This window comes from Oxyura jamaicensis, chromosome 7 (assembly GCF_011077185.1).
Source record: "Oxyura jamaicensis isolate SHBP4307 breed ruddy duck chromosome 7, BPBGC_Ojam_1.0, whole genome shotgun sequence".
Taxonomy (NCBI): domain Eukaryota; kingdom Metazoa; phylum Chordata; class Aves; order Anseriformes; family Anatidae; genus Oxyura; species Oxyura jamaicensis.
The window spans coordinates 16,684,291-16,701,514 of record NC_048899.1 but is presented as its reverse complement, the minus strand read 5'-3'; the positions used below and the strand labels follow the sequence as shown (position 1 = coordinate 16,701,514).

At 47.9% G+C, this 17,224-nt stretch overlaps 1 protein-coding gene across 2 annotated transcripts; it reads right to left on the bottom strand.

The window, feature by feature from the left end:
• Positions 1-476: 476 nt before the first annotated feature.
• Positions 477-13,753, bottom strand: KMO (kynurenine 3-monooxygenase). 2 transcript variants are annotated; one of them, XM_035332303.1, is made up of 15 exons: positions 13,611-13,753; positions 11,646-11,715; positions 8,849-8,946; positions 7,935-8,024; positions 7,332-7,380; positions 5,952-6,039; positions 5,133-5,298; positions 4,584-4,655; positions 3,941-4,062; positions 2,635-2,782; positions 2,105-2,162; positions 1,927-2,009; positions 1,515-1,616; positions 1,362-1,421; positions 477-698 (listed from the first exon to the last, which is right to left on the bottom strand). In XM_035332303.1, exons 3-15 carry the CDS (start codon positions 8,936-8,938, stop codon positions 525-527), a joined length of 1,302 nt encoding a protein of 433 aa, XP_035188194.1. In that variant the 5' UTR covers positions 8,939-8,946; positions 11,646-11,715; positions 13,611-13,753; the 3' UTR covers positions 477-524. The 2 variants fall into 2 exon arrangements, with proteins under 2 accessions (XP_035188194.1, XP_035188192.1); XM_035332301.1 differs by lacking the exon at positions 13,611-13,753 and adding an exon at positions 13,340-13,497.
• Positions 13,754-17,224: the final 3,471 nt, after the last annotated feature.

Genomic DNA, 17,224 nt, shown 5'->3' with positions numbered 1-17,224 from the left:
GCCTTCTAAGTATGAAGCTGAGATACCTGTAGATATCTCTCATCCAACTGGAAAAGGATGGAGGGGAGGATTAAAGGTGGGGAAAGACCAGATTTTGGTAAGAGTTGACTTTTGAGCCAGGAATATTGGGACAGTCCCAGGATGGACTGAGACACCCTGACCAATTCAAGTGTCTGACTGGCTGAGAGGGTGTGTGCTCCCCACACTACTGCACACAAAACCCAAGCCCAGTGCTTGGGTTTGCAGCATTGCTCAAGAGGCAATGCTACTGAGATTGGGCAGAGAGACATATGAGCCCTGGCAGAGGCTCTGTAGGCTCTCTGTAACCCAGTGAATTCCTCTGACCTGGGGAGAGGAAGAGGGACCACTGCTTCCCTTGGTGAGCAGCAGACAGAAGGGCTGCAGAAGTTGCCAGGCTACACTGCAAAAATATATATATATATAATAATAATAATATTAATAAAAAATCATCAAGCTGAAACAGACACCTGTGCCATTGCTTTTATTACATCTGGAACCTCCCTTTACATTTGAGCCACTTGGGTGCTGAAGGGAAATTTTCCAATACTCCTGATGTAACGGCACCAGCCCCACAAGTTCTGTATGCAGATGTCTGAGTTCCATGCCAGTCTTTTCATGAGCAGGTAGGTGCCGCCTAGTCCTGCTGCCCCCATGATGAAGAGCCCTCGATTAATTATCTGCAAGTAAAAAGAGAAATCCTGGCATTGTCAGGAGCTTGCTCCCACCCTGCAGCACAAAGCAAAGCACCTGCAAATCACCTGCAGCAAGCACACATAGCTGCTCACAGGCACTCGGTGCCTGAAGCCGGCCCTCACTGCACTGCAGGCACATGAGAAGGGCTACAGACCTTTAGTCCTTCTCAAAAACAGGACCATAGGTCACCACACAGCTGATCACAGCACAGGGAGCTCAGAACAGGCCACCTCCTGCTGCGTTCAACATGTACTGCCTTCTGCTGCAAGCACATCCTGGCACAGAGTGACCAGCAAAGCCCCTTGGCCAAACAGCCTGGATGCCTGGTGCCAGCCAAAAGAGCAGCCCTCGCCCAGCACGTGCCAGGAAGATGTCAGCTGTAAGGATTATCCAGGCTGAAGGAGCAGCTCCAAGCAGGGAGCTCCCAGCACTGGCTAACAAGGGAAATGCTGTGAAAACAGAGTACCCTGCACGTGCATGGCCCCCTAGGCTCCCCCCCTGTGCCACCCTCCTGCAAGTGGGCTGTCTCAACACCTTCACCCAACTGGCAATATCCCACCACCAATGCTCTCTCCCCTGCACCTGGGCAGTGCCAGTGTACAGGTTGTGGGGCTCACAGTAAGGGGAGGACAGGCACCAACTCTTACCTTTTTCTGCCATTTCCAGTGCTGAAGTGCCATGTGGTAGCGAATTCTGCTGAAGGTCACCTGGGGGGTAGGCATGATCAGGTCACCACCTCTGAACCAGGTGGGAGCAGCTCACAGTGAGCTAGGATAGTGGGGAGCAAGCTTTGGCCTTACCATTGTGTAGAGCGGGATGATGGTAGAAGGCATGAGGGCGTGGAGGAAGTTGTCTACTCGCTTGCGGAAAATGAACCATATTGAATTGACATGCTCTCGCATCTGCAACAGAGCAATCACCACCAGCTTGCAGGATGTCTTCCCAGAGCCCCATGCTCCTTGATAGCTCTTCCCCAAGCTCTCACTGCCTGCCTCAGGCAGGCGCCACAGGGAGCAGAGCCTGCCCAGCCTGAGCATTCCCAGCACAGAGCAAGCAAACAGACAAATATGGGTGACCCCTGACAGGGCCCAAAGGCAGCACTGTGAGAGCAGCCATCTCCCTGTCCAGTTGTGGGTTCCTCACTGCATAACAAGGCAGGACACTGCTGCATGGATAGTCCCCAGGACCACAGCCTGTGTGTTGTTTGCTTACCTCTATGTAGTTGTACATGGCTAGATCTGAGATTGCATGGTCATCAGGCACCCTCAGCCTAGAGAACTCAGGGAGGCAGGCACCTGGGAAAAGAAAGCAGCAGCTCACAGGCAGCTCCCCAGCAGGGCCTGCAGCTGTTTTCAGCTCCAGAGAGCTTCCTTTCAGCCATCTCACTCACCAAGGTCATTGTGGAACTGGTCCATTAATTCATCAAACACCAGACAATCCTCAAAGCCCTGGGAGGACGATGGGAGGGTAAATAGGCAGCAGGAGTCACACATTCACAAGAAATGCCCTCATATATTCTTAGCTAATGTAGCTGTTGGCAAGCACAGTGTCTCGCTGACCACAGCTTCAGAGCAGGAGGCTTCCTGCCAGGGATCTTGCAGAGCAATGGTAGTGGATGGCCTTTCCAGGCATCCTGGGTCTCCTACTGGACCACCCATCCCCACCTGCCCCAAGGTAGTCCTCTGCCTCGTGGAAAGGTGGCACCACCATCCTGTCCCTTGTCTGCTCCCCAGAATGCAGCCAGGTCCAATCAAGCAGACAGGTATCTGGAAGGAGTTCAGGACCCGCCCATGCGAGGACATCGAACTATGGAATGGGTCATCTCATGAGTTCTGTGGAGCTACACTCTAAAAATGGGCATTTTGGGGTGAAAAGAGTGGGGACCTGACTGACCAAGTCCAGGGCAAGCTGTGAACTTACTGCATTCATGCCTTGTCCGTAGAAAGGCACAACAGCATGAGCAGCATCTCCCATCAGCACACACCGGGAAGCAAGGTGGTAGGAGGAGCACTTCACAGATATCATGGCCTGGGCTGGCAGCAAAAAGTAATCGTGCTTCAGCTCTCGCCTTCAGGCAAAACAACAGATACTTCACTTGGTGGGACTGCAAGAGACAGCAAGAGCAAACCATGCCACGTCCAAGCTTAGGAAACTAAGGCCACAGGCACTGTCTGCCTTGGTATGCAAAATTCACACCTGTTCACTGCTGTATTTGTGCTGGGAAAAAATGGAAGACCTATTTCATGAACTTTCCACTACACATTAAGCAAGAGTGAGGTATGTACATTGAATAACATGATTTCACAAAGGCAGATAGCTTTGCTTCCCATAGCTGTGGCACAATATATTCAGACCAGTCTTGCTTGGGAGCCTACTGACACCAGTCAGTATGTGTGCTGGAAAGGCTGGTTCTGGTCCCCACCACCAGTAGGACCCTCAAGGGTAGTGAGATGCTCCAGCTCCAAACTGCTGCCCTGGTGCCATTTGCCCAGTAGTGAGAGCCAGCCAGGGTCCCACTGCACAGAGAACAGCATGCTGCTGGGAAATGCCTGCTCTTGTCTCACAGACCTGACTCTCATTTTAGATACAGTTAAGTGCCAAACTTTGCATAGTCAGCACAATTTAGATTTATTTATTTTTTTTCCCAAGCACGATATCTGCCAGCCCAGCTTTTCTCAGTCTGCTAGCTGAGTTACACAAATGCTGAAATTTTAGATATTTCAACAGTGGGACTAGCTTCATACTGCTGTTTTCTGTGCACAAACCTCATCTTAGCTCTAGTGTTTGTTCTGTGCACAAATCTCACCAACCCTATTATCAAAAAAAAACAAAAACAAAAACCACAGGTTATTATCTGCTAATCCATCTCCTGAGTTTGAGAACTTCAACAGCAATACAGAAGCAGTAGGATGTGACTCACTTTTCACTTCCCACAGTGGCAGGGCCTGGACTGTACCTCCAAGGTACAGAACAGCTCTCAGCTGTGACTTAGAGACTACTGCAGAATGGGACTGTGTCTTGCTGCTGAGCCTGTTACTCCACTGAAGAAGCAATGTGGACCCAAGACTCTCTGTTCCCCCTCTCCTACAGACCATGAAGAGCCACTCTAGCAGTGTTCACATGATGCTGGCCCACCAGCTTCAGCAGAATCCATGTCACAGGGAGCTCATCCCCTGGTGTGGTGGTACTGTGCTGAGGAGCAACAAGGGGCAATGGGGACACTTACTCTCCGATGAGGGGGATAGAGTCTGGGAAGTAGGTCTGGAAAAAATCCAGTACTTGCTCGCCAGTCGTTAGCTTCTCGAATTCCTCAAAGGGCATGAAGAGCGTGCAGGTGAAGGACTTGTCCTGCCAGCAGGGGAAGAAGTTTGGAAAAAAGCACAGAGGCAACAAAAAGTACCTGATGCGTGGACCAGCAGCTCAGTGCCCAGCCTGCTGGTCACCCAGCTGTTGCAGTGGCCAGTCTACCCAGTGGGACCAGCACCTAGTCACCCAATGTCCCATGCGTGTTTACATGTGCTGGGCATTGCAGGGGTGAAAAGGGTGGCAGACAAGGGCAGTGTAGGATTTGCTAAAGCAGGCCTGGCAGGCTGTGTTTGTACTCCAATATCTGGTTGATATCATCCGGCTGCAGATAGAGAGGCAGCTGAGGTACCTGCTCAGCTCTGTGGGATAAAACTAGCTCTGGGGGTGCTGTCCTGCACCCCCCAGGTGGGGGAACCACCTGGCTCAAGCTGGAGGTACCTCCAGGCACCTCTCCAAGCAGGCATCAGCCCTCCCAGCCCACGCCACGTGTCTGCCACCACAGCCAGATCCTTCCCACAAGCTCCATTCCCATGCCCCAAAGGAGCGTGCCTATGGGTTATCACCATGTTGGGCAGTGCAATCATCATGAAAGTGTTTCTTGGCCAGATGTGGAGGTAGTTTGGTTCCATGGCAAACTGAAAGAGAAATAAAATCACCTTGTATCCCTGATCTGCTGTGCCTGGCTTCTCCAGCCTAGCCTCAAGTTCCCTCCACAGCAGTACACTAGTTCCTTTCCCTTGTACCTCAGGAATAAACAATGACATCAGGGCCCCTTTCCACTTCCTGTAGTGTCTAGTGAGACACAGAGCAAGAGCAAGGGCAGGGCAAACCGGGGAGAAATCTGCTGGTTTGTGCTTGCTGTTGTCCACACAGGCACATTTGCATAGCCCCAAGAACTCTCAGAGCTGGCCCCCACCAATGAAAAAGAAACTCTGAAAACAGAAAGAGATGCCTGCCTTCTCCTAGAAAACCCTTAAGCCCTTTGGAGGCTGACTGAGCCCCAAGAGAGAAGTGAGTTTCTCTAACACTGCTGTAGCAGAACCATTACAAGAGGCAGTGGGTGTCATACCTGGAGGGGCTGCAGCAACCCTGGGACAGGCACACACACTTACATCTCCATCCCTCGGCGGGATGGTCAGCTCCATGTAGCCGTGAGGAATGTACTCGTGACTGTAGTTGAAGCGTGTTTGCCTCATGAACTGCTTTCTGACAGTTGAGAAGGCTCCATCACATCCCACAATGAGATCGTAGGTGACTTCCAAGGGTGGCTGGTCAGATCTGGAGGCAGAAGAGGATTCCCTTGGAACAATCCTGCCATAAACCCCAGGCCAGCTCATCACCCCAGGGCACAGAAGACCTGCCTTTTGCAATTTGCTGCAAAAATGCCTGGGTCACCCGCAGCATTATTAATCTTCCAGGATATGGGGAGAATGCCTTTCACCGAAAACATCAGAATAAATAGTTATTCTGCAGACTGTCCAATGTTTAATTCTGCCAGATCTATCAAAGTACGCAGCAGGCACTGTTGGTATAATGCTGCTGTTGCGTAGAGCCTCCGTCCCCAGATAAATGGGATGACATGACCAAAACTTTACACAACTGTGAAACAAGGTCATTACCTGCCCTTTCTGGTGAGCAATCTGACCCTGAAAGCCAGCACTACCAAGACTGGCACGTTTACTTCTTGCACAGGTCAGGAAGTGTGTGTCTCACCTGTTACCAGCCTGCTGGGGGAGGTTCTTAAGCTTTTTCAGTCTCTCTGTGAACTCTGCTTTGATATCTCTGCTTTCCAAAGCTGATGCCAAGTTTTGTCCACTCAAGAGTAACACAGGAGTTTTGAACAAAAATTGCTCAATTGTTTGAGGTTTTATGAATTATTAAGCAGAAATAACTGAACACAGCACTTTATCCCAGGCTTGCATAGGACTTACCTGTTTATGGTTAACATCCCCAACTTTGCATTGCACTCCATGAGCTTGTGTCCAAAGTACAGTCTAGTGTTGGAGTACTTCTCAGCAGCTGTGAAAAGACAACTACAAATGGAGGCTTGTACTGACCTCAGAAATAATTCCAAGGGATCCAAGGGATCCCTTGCTGTTACTGCAAGTCAGGCTGTTGTGTTGAGCAGAGGTAGGCAGGTGGGGCACACTAAGATGTGTTTAGTTAACTCTGGTAAAAACCATTTAAAAAGTGCAAGGAAACCTAAAAAGATTTATTTCTTCCCTGCAGGGACATGGGTATTCACCTGTTTCCACCATCACTGCGTTGTATTTCAGGACAGGACACGGTGCCTGCAGGCAACGGGAAGTTCAGGGAAATGTCACCGTCCCTAAGGGTGTTTAAGGAGAGGTTGGACGTGGTGCTTAGGGACACGGTTTAGTGGGTGACACTGTTAGTAGGGGGATGGTTGGACCAGAGTACATACTTTGCTGCAGTTTCTATTTGGCTAATACTATTGTGGGCTGCAGAAAATGTCACAAGATGTAGCAAGGCTGAGGAGATACTCCTGTTTTGGCTGGCAAAGCCCCAGCCAAGAGCAAACATGGGGAGAGCTGCTCCTCGGCGGTTTCTGCACCTGGAGCAAGGCCTTAGGGGGGCTTGTCTGAATATACTTTTGCTGCAGAGGAACAGCAGAGAAACAGCACAAGAGGAGAAAGGGAAGACAATGCAGAAACACCAGCCACAGCTGCAGCAATGTAGCCAGCACAGCTCTGCGACAAGCATACGGCCACAAAGACAGGACTTTGTACATTTTTGTAAACAGAGAGGACTGTACCCAAGATAGCAAACTGCAGACTGCTCCTGCAAACAAAAACTCTCCCAGGCTCCATGTCTTGGCTAACCACAAAGGATAAAACATTGTTCTTTCTGAATTCCTCAAGTGAGTCTGAATTCTGCAAACTGCTCAGCTGGCACTTCCCACGCTCAGCAGATGATGTGTTGTTCCTACCCACCTCAGCCATCTGTGGAGAGGGTAATTAACTACAGAGCAAACAACCTCACCAGACCTTCACCTCTTTAACATGCAACACGGCTCCTGCCTTGTGTTTCTGTTCATTTCTAGCCTACAGCCTGATCTTCCATGGATGCTGGAAGATGGTGTTGAGCACTCGAGTCTCAGATCTATAGTGCAGGCAGAAGATTTCAAGTGCTGCTGCTGAATTCTTCTTAGTAATGCAGTTGGTTTGCATACGTGCAAGAAAAGCCTGGGGCTCAAAGGCACTCAGCTGCAGTCTCCTGTTCATCAGGCAAACCCTAAATTTTTGGTGACCAGGGTATGTAAGTGTTTGCAAATGGACCTGGAAACCTACCTGTTAACAGCTCTCTGTTTAAGTTTGCTCTGTCCACAGAGAGAATGTACTGCAAAACAAACAAACAGAGAGTTCAGAAAGCATTTCTGAAGGCCGTTTTTCACAGCAAGATGACACATGCCACCTCCTCAAAATCTCCTAGCAATGGCCCTGCTGAAACTGGGGTGCTTCCTTCATACAATCCCACTCACAGCATTAAGACCATAAGCCCTGACTGGGCAGACATTTCCGCAAGGACACCAAAATGAGACTGACCCAGGCACACTGCAATAAATGTACTCAAGATGAGCTGTGCAGAGAAGCAAGGGAAACAAAACCTGTGTGTTGTGTTTGCCAGAAAATGGAAGATCTTTACAGAATGATTGGGATGCATAAACAGCTACATGAGACTAAGTATGGCAAGTCTAATGATGCATAAAATTAATGCTGTGTATTTTTGCAGGGTGGGGAGGAAGGAAATTCTGAGATGAGGGTAACCTAATTTCTTCCAGAATGCTGTTGTCTCCATTTTGGCAGGTGCACCTCACTCCCCTCCCACCATCCATCACAGAGACCCCTTGTGCTCTGTGAAGCACCTCCAAAGTGAGAGCATGAGACAAGTACCTGGTTCTTCTTGCCATATGGAATAGAGTATTTCTTCCCAGATGGCGTGTGTATTCTCCGTGCATACATGGGGATGCCTTTGGACACAATCTGAAATAGAAGGGAGGAGAACCCAGTTTTCCCACCAAAGCTGAGCCGTCAAGGGGCAAGACACAACCCACCAAGTGCCATTCCCCAAACACCACACTCCAGGCAGAATGAAGCAATTTCTGCTCATAGGGTTTCTGCAGCCAGCCAAATTGCTGGGGAAAAATTTGCAAGGTGAATGCAGCTGGATGGAGTTGGGGGTTGGCATCAAATGACACCCTGGTGCAGGGGTACGAGCTGATGAGGTCTGAGTTCCCCTTTGCAGATAGACAAGGACCAGACTCGGAGAACAGTGCAAATGCCTGGATGTTGCACAGCAGTGGGCACCCCAGGACAGTGCTAGGTCCTGATCACAGAAGTCAGCATGCAGGGGGACCAAGAGTCAGTCCAAACCTTGCTGAGGAAGCTAGAGAATAGAACAGGCCTAAAGGTCAAGATCTGGGGGGAAAATACATATTCTGGCATGTCAGAGGGGAAATTAGCCCCTTCATCACAACCTTCTGTCACTCCAGCTCTTCTGGGAGGCCACTTGCTTCTGCCCCTTCCAGGAGGGAGGAGAGGCGGACACTGGCAGGAGTTGCTTGAGTGGTGGCCACCCAGCGAAGCTCCCTCTGCCACACACAGAGCCCAGCTGCCTAGGGCTGGGCATCCCCAGCAGGGGCAGCTGTGCTGCGACGTGGCAGGGAGCCAGGCTGAAGGCATGCTGCAGGGGTGCTTGGCCTCAGCCTCCCTGAAAGCAGCGCTGCCCCTGCAGTGGTATCTGTCCATCACAAGTCAACAGCATCTTGATCCCAGAGACCCTGCAGCTACAGCAGCAGTGAGGGTACCTGCTCTTCCATTCCCACAGCCTGGAGGGCCTGGCGTCCTCTGTGGGACAGGGCCAGGTTAATGCTTCTGCCACGGGCAAAGCTGGACATCCGAATATCTGCACAGAGAGAGCAGTTGGTTATACAGACGCCTCCTGCATGGCTGCACCACCTGAAATCCCTCCAGCGGCATCAGGTGGACGGTGGGGAGTCTCCCACCTTCCCCCATCCCTCCACTGAGACCAGCTCTGCAGTGTCCTGCTGAGAAACCTGATCCTGAGATGTCCCTTCCTCATATGAGATGCTGTTTCACATGCCATCCACACAGCAAAATGGGCAGGTCATGTTGAGTTGCTGGGAAAGTATCTGAGCCTCTGGAAAGGGGAATGGGCAGCTGAGTGTGCCTTCCTCTGCCTTCTCCAGTCTCAGAGAAGCTGCTGCAGCTGAGTGCAGCAAAGGAGCCACAGGGTCCTGACACCTCTGTGTAGCACCAAGGACATGTTATCAAAAAGATATGCTTCCCACCTAAGCAGAGGGAGCTGAGCAATTCATGTCTGGCAGCTTCTCATCCTCTGCTGAGTGTCACTGATGCTTTTCAGGACACTGGCAAGTCATGCTCTCAGATTTCCCTGGCTTTCCAGACAGTGTGCCACAGAGCCTCGTCCCAATCCCAAAACAGATGTCACCTTAGCAAGAGCCACAGGCCCAAAGACTGGGCAGAGGGGTGGGATCCATCCTCCTTGGAAGGCAGCTGAGAACACCCATCCTCCTGGCATCCTCCTGGCAGCAGCCAACTTATGGTGTTTCAGTAGCAACAGAATTGGATGGACACATAGTGCTGCTTGCAGCACCTCAGTCACTTCACGAATGGTGAGTGTTATCCTCACAGTAACAGCTGAATACAGCTTGCTTCAGTTAATTTAACCACAGGCTTTTTTAACCCAAGAAACTTCTAGCACATACAACATCCGGCGGAGCTTAACAGTTCAACAGCTGTGAAGAACCATTTCCTTTTGTTCTGAACCTGCAACCTACTGGCCTCATGTGAGGCTGGCTGCTGTTCCTGCCAGAGTGAGCTGCAAACAGCTGCTCATGACGCAGGTCTTCACCATGCCCTGCTTTAGATGTGCTTCTTCTGGTCTTAGGAGTCTCGTTTGGGCTGGTCCTCCCTGATGAGAAAGCTGCTCCCCACCTCTGGCTACCCACACCGCCCATCCTGAGACCTTCTTGTCTGTAACTGCTTCCTGCTGCAGGGGCTCAGAGCTGCGCATGGTGCTCAGGATGGGTGCCTGGGAGTTCTGGCCTGCCCCAACAACTTCCCAGGCAAGATGCTATCAGAGACCACATTTCACACGGGGCTTCTCCTACTCTCACTGTTTCAGTTGAGTTTCACCCTCCACAAGTGTCATTCTCATCTTCCATTTTGCTGCAGAGGTAATGAAGACAGACAATTTCTCTTCCTTCCAACAAGCACCTGGGCACTGGGCTGTGCCAGAGCTACAGCCAGTTCAGGCAGGAACGAGAGCAGCTCTCTGCCATGGAAGCCACAAGCTGCACACCCACGTCACCCTCTCTGATGGCTCCCTCAGAAGTCAGTGCCACTGCACACCAAGCTGAGCTGCTTGTCTGGGACACTTCAGAGCGTGCCCACACACAGTGCTGCAGCAGTGCCATGCTCATCCCTCCAGCACCTGTAGTACCAGGTACCTTCCAGTACCTCCACTCCTGTTTGCCAAGTCCTACTTCTGCTACAGCTGGAGCTCAGAGTAGGGGCATGCGCAGCTCACTTTTTTCCCCATGACTAAAAGGTCTTCATAACCTTCAGCTTTCCCCATACATCACTCCTCAACTCACAGTCACAAGCAGAAATGAAGAGAATGAGGAAGTAACCTGACAAGAACCATGCTTTTCTGACAGCTTAAGAACTCACTTCTGCAAACACCCATGGCTAACACATAGTGCTTGCTGTTGCGTGCCGTGCCAGAGATGTGCCCACTCATTCTGTGCATCATTTGGAGCCTTTTCAACGTGGTACCCAAGTTCCTGAGCACGAGCTGTGGTGTTCCAGCTCCTTTGACAGCATAATGTAACTAGTAAATACAAACACTCCTGCATTTTGACAGAGACAGACAGCTCTGCAGTAGTCATGCTTCTGTGTGCCAGGGAAGATTACTCTAAGAAATGGAAATTCTCCACTGAGGGCCTCTTGTGAACTGTCACACTTACCAAAATGTTTTCTCCTCCCTAACAGTTTTTGAACTAGCTTTCTGCCAGTGCCTCCAGACTTTGCTACTAACCTTTCTTGAAGGCAAGGACAACCCTCTTGCTGAACATGGATTCACTACACTTAGTGACAGGAGACCCTCCTCACCCCTATTTATGGTGTTTAGGAGTCAAGTCAGTGCTTTTAGCCCTAAGAGCAATGCTGCAGTATTAACAATAGCAATTGCTCCCAAAGTTCTGACACTTAGTTCAATGGCACCATGCTATATTTCTTAATGCAGAAACTAATTTTTGAAAAATAAGGATTTGAATCAGTATTTAAACCAAGGCCATAAAAAAGGCATAATATTAATATCTGAAGGGCTGGTTCTCTCCACACAAGGCAGTGTATTTCAAATAAATGCTTCCCCCAGCCATCATAGAAGATAAAGGAAAGAGTGAAAAGGACATCAACAAAGTGATACTTTCAGATTCTGTTTTTTCTCCCTGCAGTTTCAGTGAGGTCATACAGTTCCTCTTTTGCTTCTTAAGGAGCTGTTACGAGTAAAGGGACACAAATATATTGTTAAAGCAGTAATGTTCAGGCTGCACTTACCTTCTCTGGCTTCATAAACATCAACATGGAAACCTCGTCTAGCAAAGAAACAGGCATTTAATGCACCCACCTATGAGAGAAGGATCAGGAGTGATGGATGAAGTGTTTCACTATTAGATATATCACAGATCACTACTGAACTGCATCTCCTTCACGAGGGAAAACAACAGTCGGAGGATGCAGTCCAGCAGAGACAAAGAGACCCTTTGATCAAGAACCATAAAGGATTTCTTCCTGAAGAGAGGGACTCTGGCAATCCTGATGGGCCTGCAGAGCCTCCACGACCATCATTACAAAATTTACCCATCATGGCTCATTACATAAAGTAATATCAAGTTCAGGACTTGCTTACTTGTCAGTAACTGTGCAGGGCTAACCCATTCAGCCAGAAACAACAGGAGCTGGTGCAGGCAAACTCCCTCCTCCTCTCTGAGCTATATATATAACACTAAGGGACGTGGTGTAGTGATGGGACTCAGTAAGTTGGGCTGACAGATGGACTCGATCCTAAGGGTCTTTTCTGACTTAAATGATTCTATGATTCTATATTTATATTTCTTGGTGGAATTCAGGCTACTACAGCATCCCCCTGGGGGAAAAGGTTAGACCTCTGCAAAAGCAAGATATTACCTTAAAAAGGACAGCACACATCCCACTTTTCATTTAAATGGATGCCTTTTTCTTCTTTAACTTCCCACTTGTTTTCCAGCAACATAGGGACCAAACGACCAAAAAGTCAAAATGGAACTTTAGGTGCTGTAAAGCTTCATGCTGTCTTTTAAAGTCAGACAACTCTGCAGCTAGCAATGGAAGAAAAATGGTCCCAAGCAAAAATGGAAAGAGGAAGGCATTTTCTGTTAGCTTAGCATTTACCAAGTCTCAGTCCTTGCAAAACGTTTCACATTAGGGACTTGGTTAAAGCCAGGAACATCCAATGCAATGGAAGATCTGGCAGCTGACTCTGCTTTAGGTGCCCTGAAAGGACCAAAGTGCAACTTGTTCATTCCCCGTCCCCGTCTGTGCCCCGTTCCCCTGCGACTTATATTACTGTGCATGAAAGAAAAGAGAAGTACCTGTCCTGGTGCATGTACAATACCCAAACAAGGGCTGTATTAAGTGTACCTTTCAGTTTCTACAATATCTCAGCAGCAAAGCTTTCCCTCAAAGAAGATCTCTTCTCTTAGTAAAAAGTCCTAGCTGCACAAACAATCCTTGCTGTCTCCTGCAGTGAGACCTCAACCAGCTCCCTGATAATACCCTGCTCTCTGGCAGAAAAAAAATAATTTTAAGAAAAATAGGATTAAAAGGAGAACTGAGATTTGAATTCAAGAGAGATGATCTTATTCCCTTAATTTGCAAAAAAAAATAATAAAAAAAATCAGTCAATGAACTTTACTTCAAACAAGTGAACATCATACAAAGGTGAAAGATAATACAGGCAAGAGATTTGGCAACATTTTTCCTTGCCCATGCCAACCTGCCTGGTTACATTTGCTGTGTGTGCAAAGCAGCTCACTTGTGCTGGAGCTGCCTTTCCAGAGACCTTCACGTTCAAGCTCAGCTAGGAGCTTGGAGCTAGGAGCTCACCTTCATGTTCAAACCGAGCAGTCACCCACTCTACTTCCCAGCAAGGCTTGCATAGCCCCAGCTCCCTGGGGAGCACAGACAAATAGCAGACAAGTTGCATTTCCTACCAGACCACCTCCAACAATGGCAACTCTTTTCCCGCGTGTGTTGCTTGACTCCATTGCTGTGACAGCGAGCTCTGAGCACTACTGTCCCTGGGGAGGCTGGTGTCTCCTCTGACCCTGCTGCCTGCTCCCTACTCACCAGAGGGAGGAGAATGGAGAGGATGTGGGTGGCTGAGTCATGCCTGGGTTCATTCCCTAGTTAATGTTAAAGCTCAACTCCCACCTCAGGCTGCCAGCACACCATGCTGAGTCTTAGGCAGAGATGCTTACCTACCTTGGTGTGAATGTGGTGTTCTTCAGTGCAGCCTCTTTAGAAAATGGCAAAGCAATTCTGCAGTCTTCAAGCACATAATGAAATGTAGCCTCCCTGCATGTGGAACAAGAGGAGAACTTGCATGGACCTGGCTTTTGGTTGCATTGCGCTGCTCGTCCTTGGAATGAGTGGCTCTGCTGAGACAGTGCTGCACACAGGAAGTTTTTAAGAGGGAAGAGTTGATTCACCTGTTTTAATACTGGGATGTTCAGGAATAAATATTAGCATTCTGCTTGTCCTCACCAGGGGACATATGTGTTTTGTTATCCAACCATAAACATATTCTCTGACCATCTTGAACTTCAATTTTCTACTGTTCCAATAATGTTTATCCTAGACACAAAAACTAAAGGACAGTGAAAATACATAAGTTAACATTCAGTAACTACCATTTATTGCAAAGTGAGCAATGCACTGCCCAAAACTACGTATCTGTCTCAATGAAGCACTGGACACAGCCCCAGCCCACAGTGCCAGGCGAGGTGAGCAGGTCATGCCCAGAGACGGCAGCCCAGGGTCAAGGCTGCAAGACAAGACTAGGGAGATAAGACAAGCCTGAAGTCAAGACCAGGTTCACTGATGGCAGTCAGAGTCAGGCACAGCCTCATAATCACCAGGCACATCTATAGTGGCAAAACCACCCTAAAGTTAGCCTACAGTAAAGAGTCAACATGGCCCATGAGCCACAGGCCCAAGCTTAAAGAGATTGCTGCCCACCCCTAAACCTCAACCCTGGTGGGGGTCCCAGGTGAGACTATTCAGGGCCATTAAGGCCTGTTAATGTGCTGGCACTGCATGTAAACTAGTCACCATGCCATAGGATTTTTCTGATCTGTGTTACAATGAATTGACCCATGCTAGCTAACTAACACATACCAAGGAAAACAGAGCTAAGAAGCTTACTCAAGGCAGGATCCACTCTGTTTACAGACAACCCTTTGTCTGCCTGAACAGCTCCAGAAGCTCACTCAGGATGGAGGCTGTGTTGTCTCCCTAGATTTGTTCCAGCACACTGTCATTCCTGCAGGCAGCAAGCTCTTCTGGTGCCATGCTTAAATAACCCTGTTTGGTTTTGAGTCTCTTTTCATCCCATTCATGGAGCCTCCATGCAGCAAATGGTCATAGAAGGGGGAGAGGACATATTTTGAGGTAACTTTTGCATAGTAAATAGCAGTAAAATTATTAATTGTTTTCAGAGCACAGACAGCAAACCATTAGCTTCCAGCAGTGACATTTGTTATTTGGAAATACCACTCACAGCACCATTTGAATTCTTTTCCTGTAGGCTTTACAGATTACTCCACCACTGTGGCTTACCAGTTTATTAACAGTATTTTAAAGTATGCTAATTATCTCATGGACTCCTGTGGATAACACACTACACAATAATGTAGTTAAATTTGCTCTTGTAATACTGCTTTCTTAGACAGCTGGATCAGGACTGCACAAGCAGTTTCCGCTGTGGTCTGTGATTTTAGTGATCTGTTGATGCTTTTTCTGGGGAGAGGTCAGTAATGAGTGGAGTTACTGGGGTCAATACTGGGTCCAATCTCATTTAGCATCTACTTTAACTGGATGCATCTGCATTATCTGGACTAACTGGATCTGGATGATGGTGTAGTAAATTCGTGGATAGTAAATTCACGAACAACTTGAACCTAGGGGAGTGGCTGACTCATCAGTCAGCCATCCAGAGGAACCTCAGCAGGCTGGAGAGGTGGGCTGACAAACATCTCACAAAGTTCAGCAAGGACAAGTGCAAAGCCCAGCCTCTGGGGAGGAACAACCCCAGGCACCAAGACGTGCTGGGAATCACACAGCTGGAAAGCAGCTCTGCAGAGAAGGACTTAAGAGTCCTGGTAGACACCAAGTTGAACATGAGTCAGCAATGTGCCCTTGCCACTAAAAAAAGCTAATGTTATTCATGGCTGCATTATGCAAAGTATTGCCAGCAGGCTGAGGGAGTGATCCTTCTACTCTACTTAGCTCTGGTGAGTCTGCACCTGGAGTACTGTGTCCACTTCTGGGCCCCCAGTACAAGAGAGATGGCTACCAAGATCATCTGGGCCCCCAGTACAAGAGAGGGCTACCAAGATCATCAAGGGACTGGAGCACTTCTCCTATGAGGAGAGGTTGAGAGATTTGGGACTGTTCAGCCTGGAGAAGAGCAGGTTCGTCGGGGATCTGATCAATGTATACAAATGCCTGAAGGAAGGGTGCAAAGAGGACAGAGCCATTTGTATAAGTCCTTCTCTTTCCAGCCCAGTTAATAAAGTATCTCTCTGTAAATGTGGTAGGAAATACCTGACTTCTTCTGATCTGAAAACATATTATCGAAGGTGGATGTTTTCAGGAATGACCAGCTGGACTGACAGCTTGCTAAGAGCTCCAAGTGTAGTGGAAACTGAGCACTGGCACAGGCTGAAAGTTTTTATTCCAAGATGGTACAGATCAGCTCCTTTCTGTCAAATGTATTTGATTACCTACTGAAAATAGCTATTGGCAAACTGGGCTAAATGTAACCTATCAGGGATTATCTATACCCAGTGCAATATCTTCTGAGTAACAATTTCAAATAAAATGTAGGTCCCTGGGTTATCTTCTGCAGACTTGGTCACAAACTGCATCATGGAAAAACGGTATAAGTTCATTTATTTTGGAGGAATGTTTCAACAGTCATGGCAGCATTCAGTCACCTATCTCCTTTGTCTTACAGCAGATAACTTCAGTTTAAAAACAAGTGAAGATGGGAAGATTCTACAAAAGCACTACTACATCATTGACTTTCCTTCTGCATTAAACATAATCAGGCTGCAGAGAGCATGGAAAAGATATCACTTGGTTAAAACTTTGAGTGGGACTTCCAAGGAATTCTAAAAGAAAACAAACAAAACACCTGTTATAGCACGGGCTTTTATGCCTGGCATCTGAAATGAGTGGGAAAATTAAAAAGGGAAAAAGCTTGATTAATGGTCTGTAAGAAAAAATCATGCCAAAAAATAAGGAAGAAACCCGGGATTCGTTTTATTTTATTTTATTTTATTTTATTTTATTTTATTTTATTTATTTATTTTTTATTTTATTTTATTTTTCCGAGTCTAAATCCTGATTATGTGAGGGAAAGGTTGAGAAATAATGAAACAAATATACATACACAAATCCAGGCTGCTTATGTCAACTCTTCAAAAACTCTGGAAAGAAAACCATAGGTAGCACTGTGAACGTGAGGCTCAGGAGACACTGTCAGAGCCCTCCTGGGGCAGAACACATGAACTGCAGATAGTTGGAGGTACCGGCATTGCATTTAATGTTCAAACCAGATGACCGCAGAAGCAATTTTCTTTTTGTTTTTCTCCATTGAGAATTATTTATTCAAATACTGCAAGCCCTGCCAATCCAACTCATGCAGTTAGGGCAGAGTGCTGATCTTTAGGAAAATCTAATGCCAGGATTTTGCTCTACTGTGCAAGTAACTGGCATATGGACTGTTCATGTTCATTTTTAATTCCCCAGACAGGTAACTCCTGCAGTACAAATTTATCTGTGAGAAAGTAAAACTAAAAATGTAGAGATGG

Bases quoted from the DNA above. Each gene is read 5' to 3' on its own strand.
- KMO (XM_035332301.1), bottom strand. From the start codon at position 13,393: ATGGAGTCAAGCAACACACGCGGGAAAAGAGTTGCCATTGTTGGAGGT. The intron at 7,381-7,934 runs GTACTTGTCTCA...TTTGTTTTGCAG, and splicing joins CATATGGCAAGAAGAACCAG to TACATTCTCTCTGTGGACAG. The intron at 5,299-5,951 runs GTAAGTCCTATG...TTCTGCCTCCAG, and splicing joins GGGATGTTAACCATAAACAG to ATCTGACCAGCCACCCTTGG.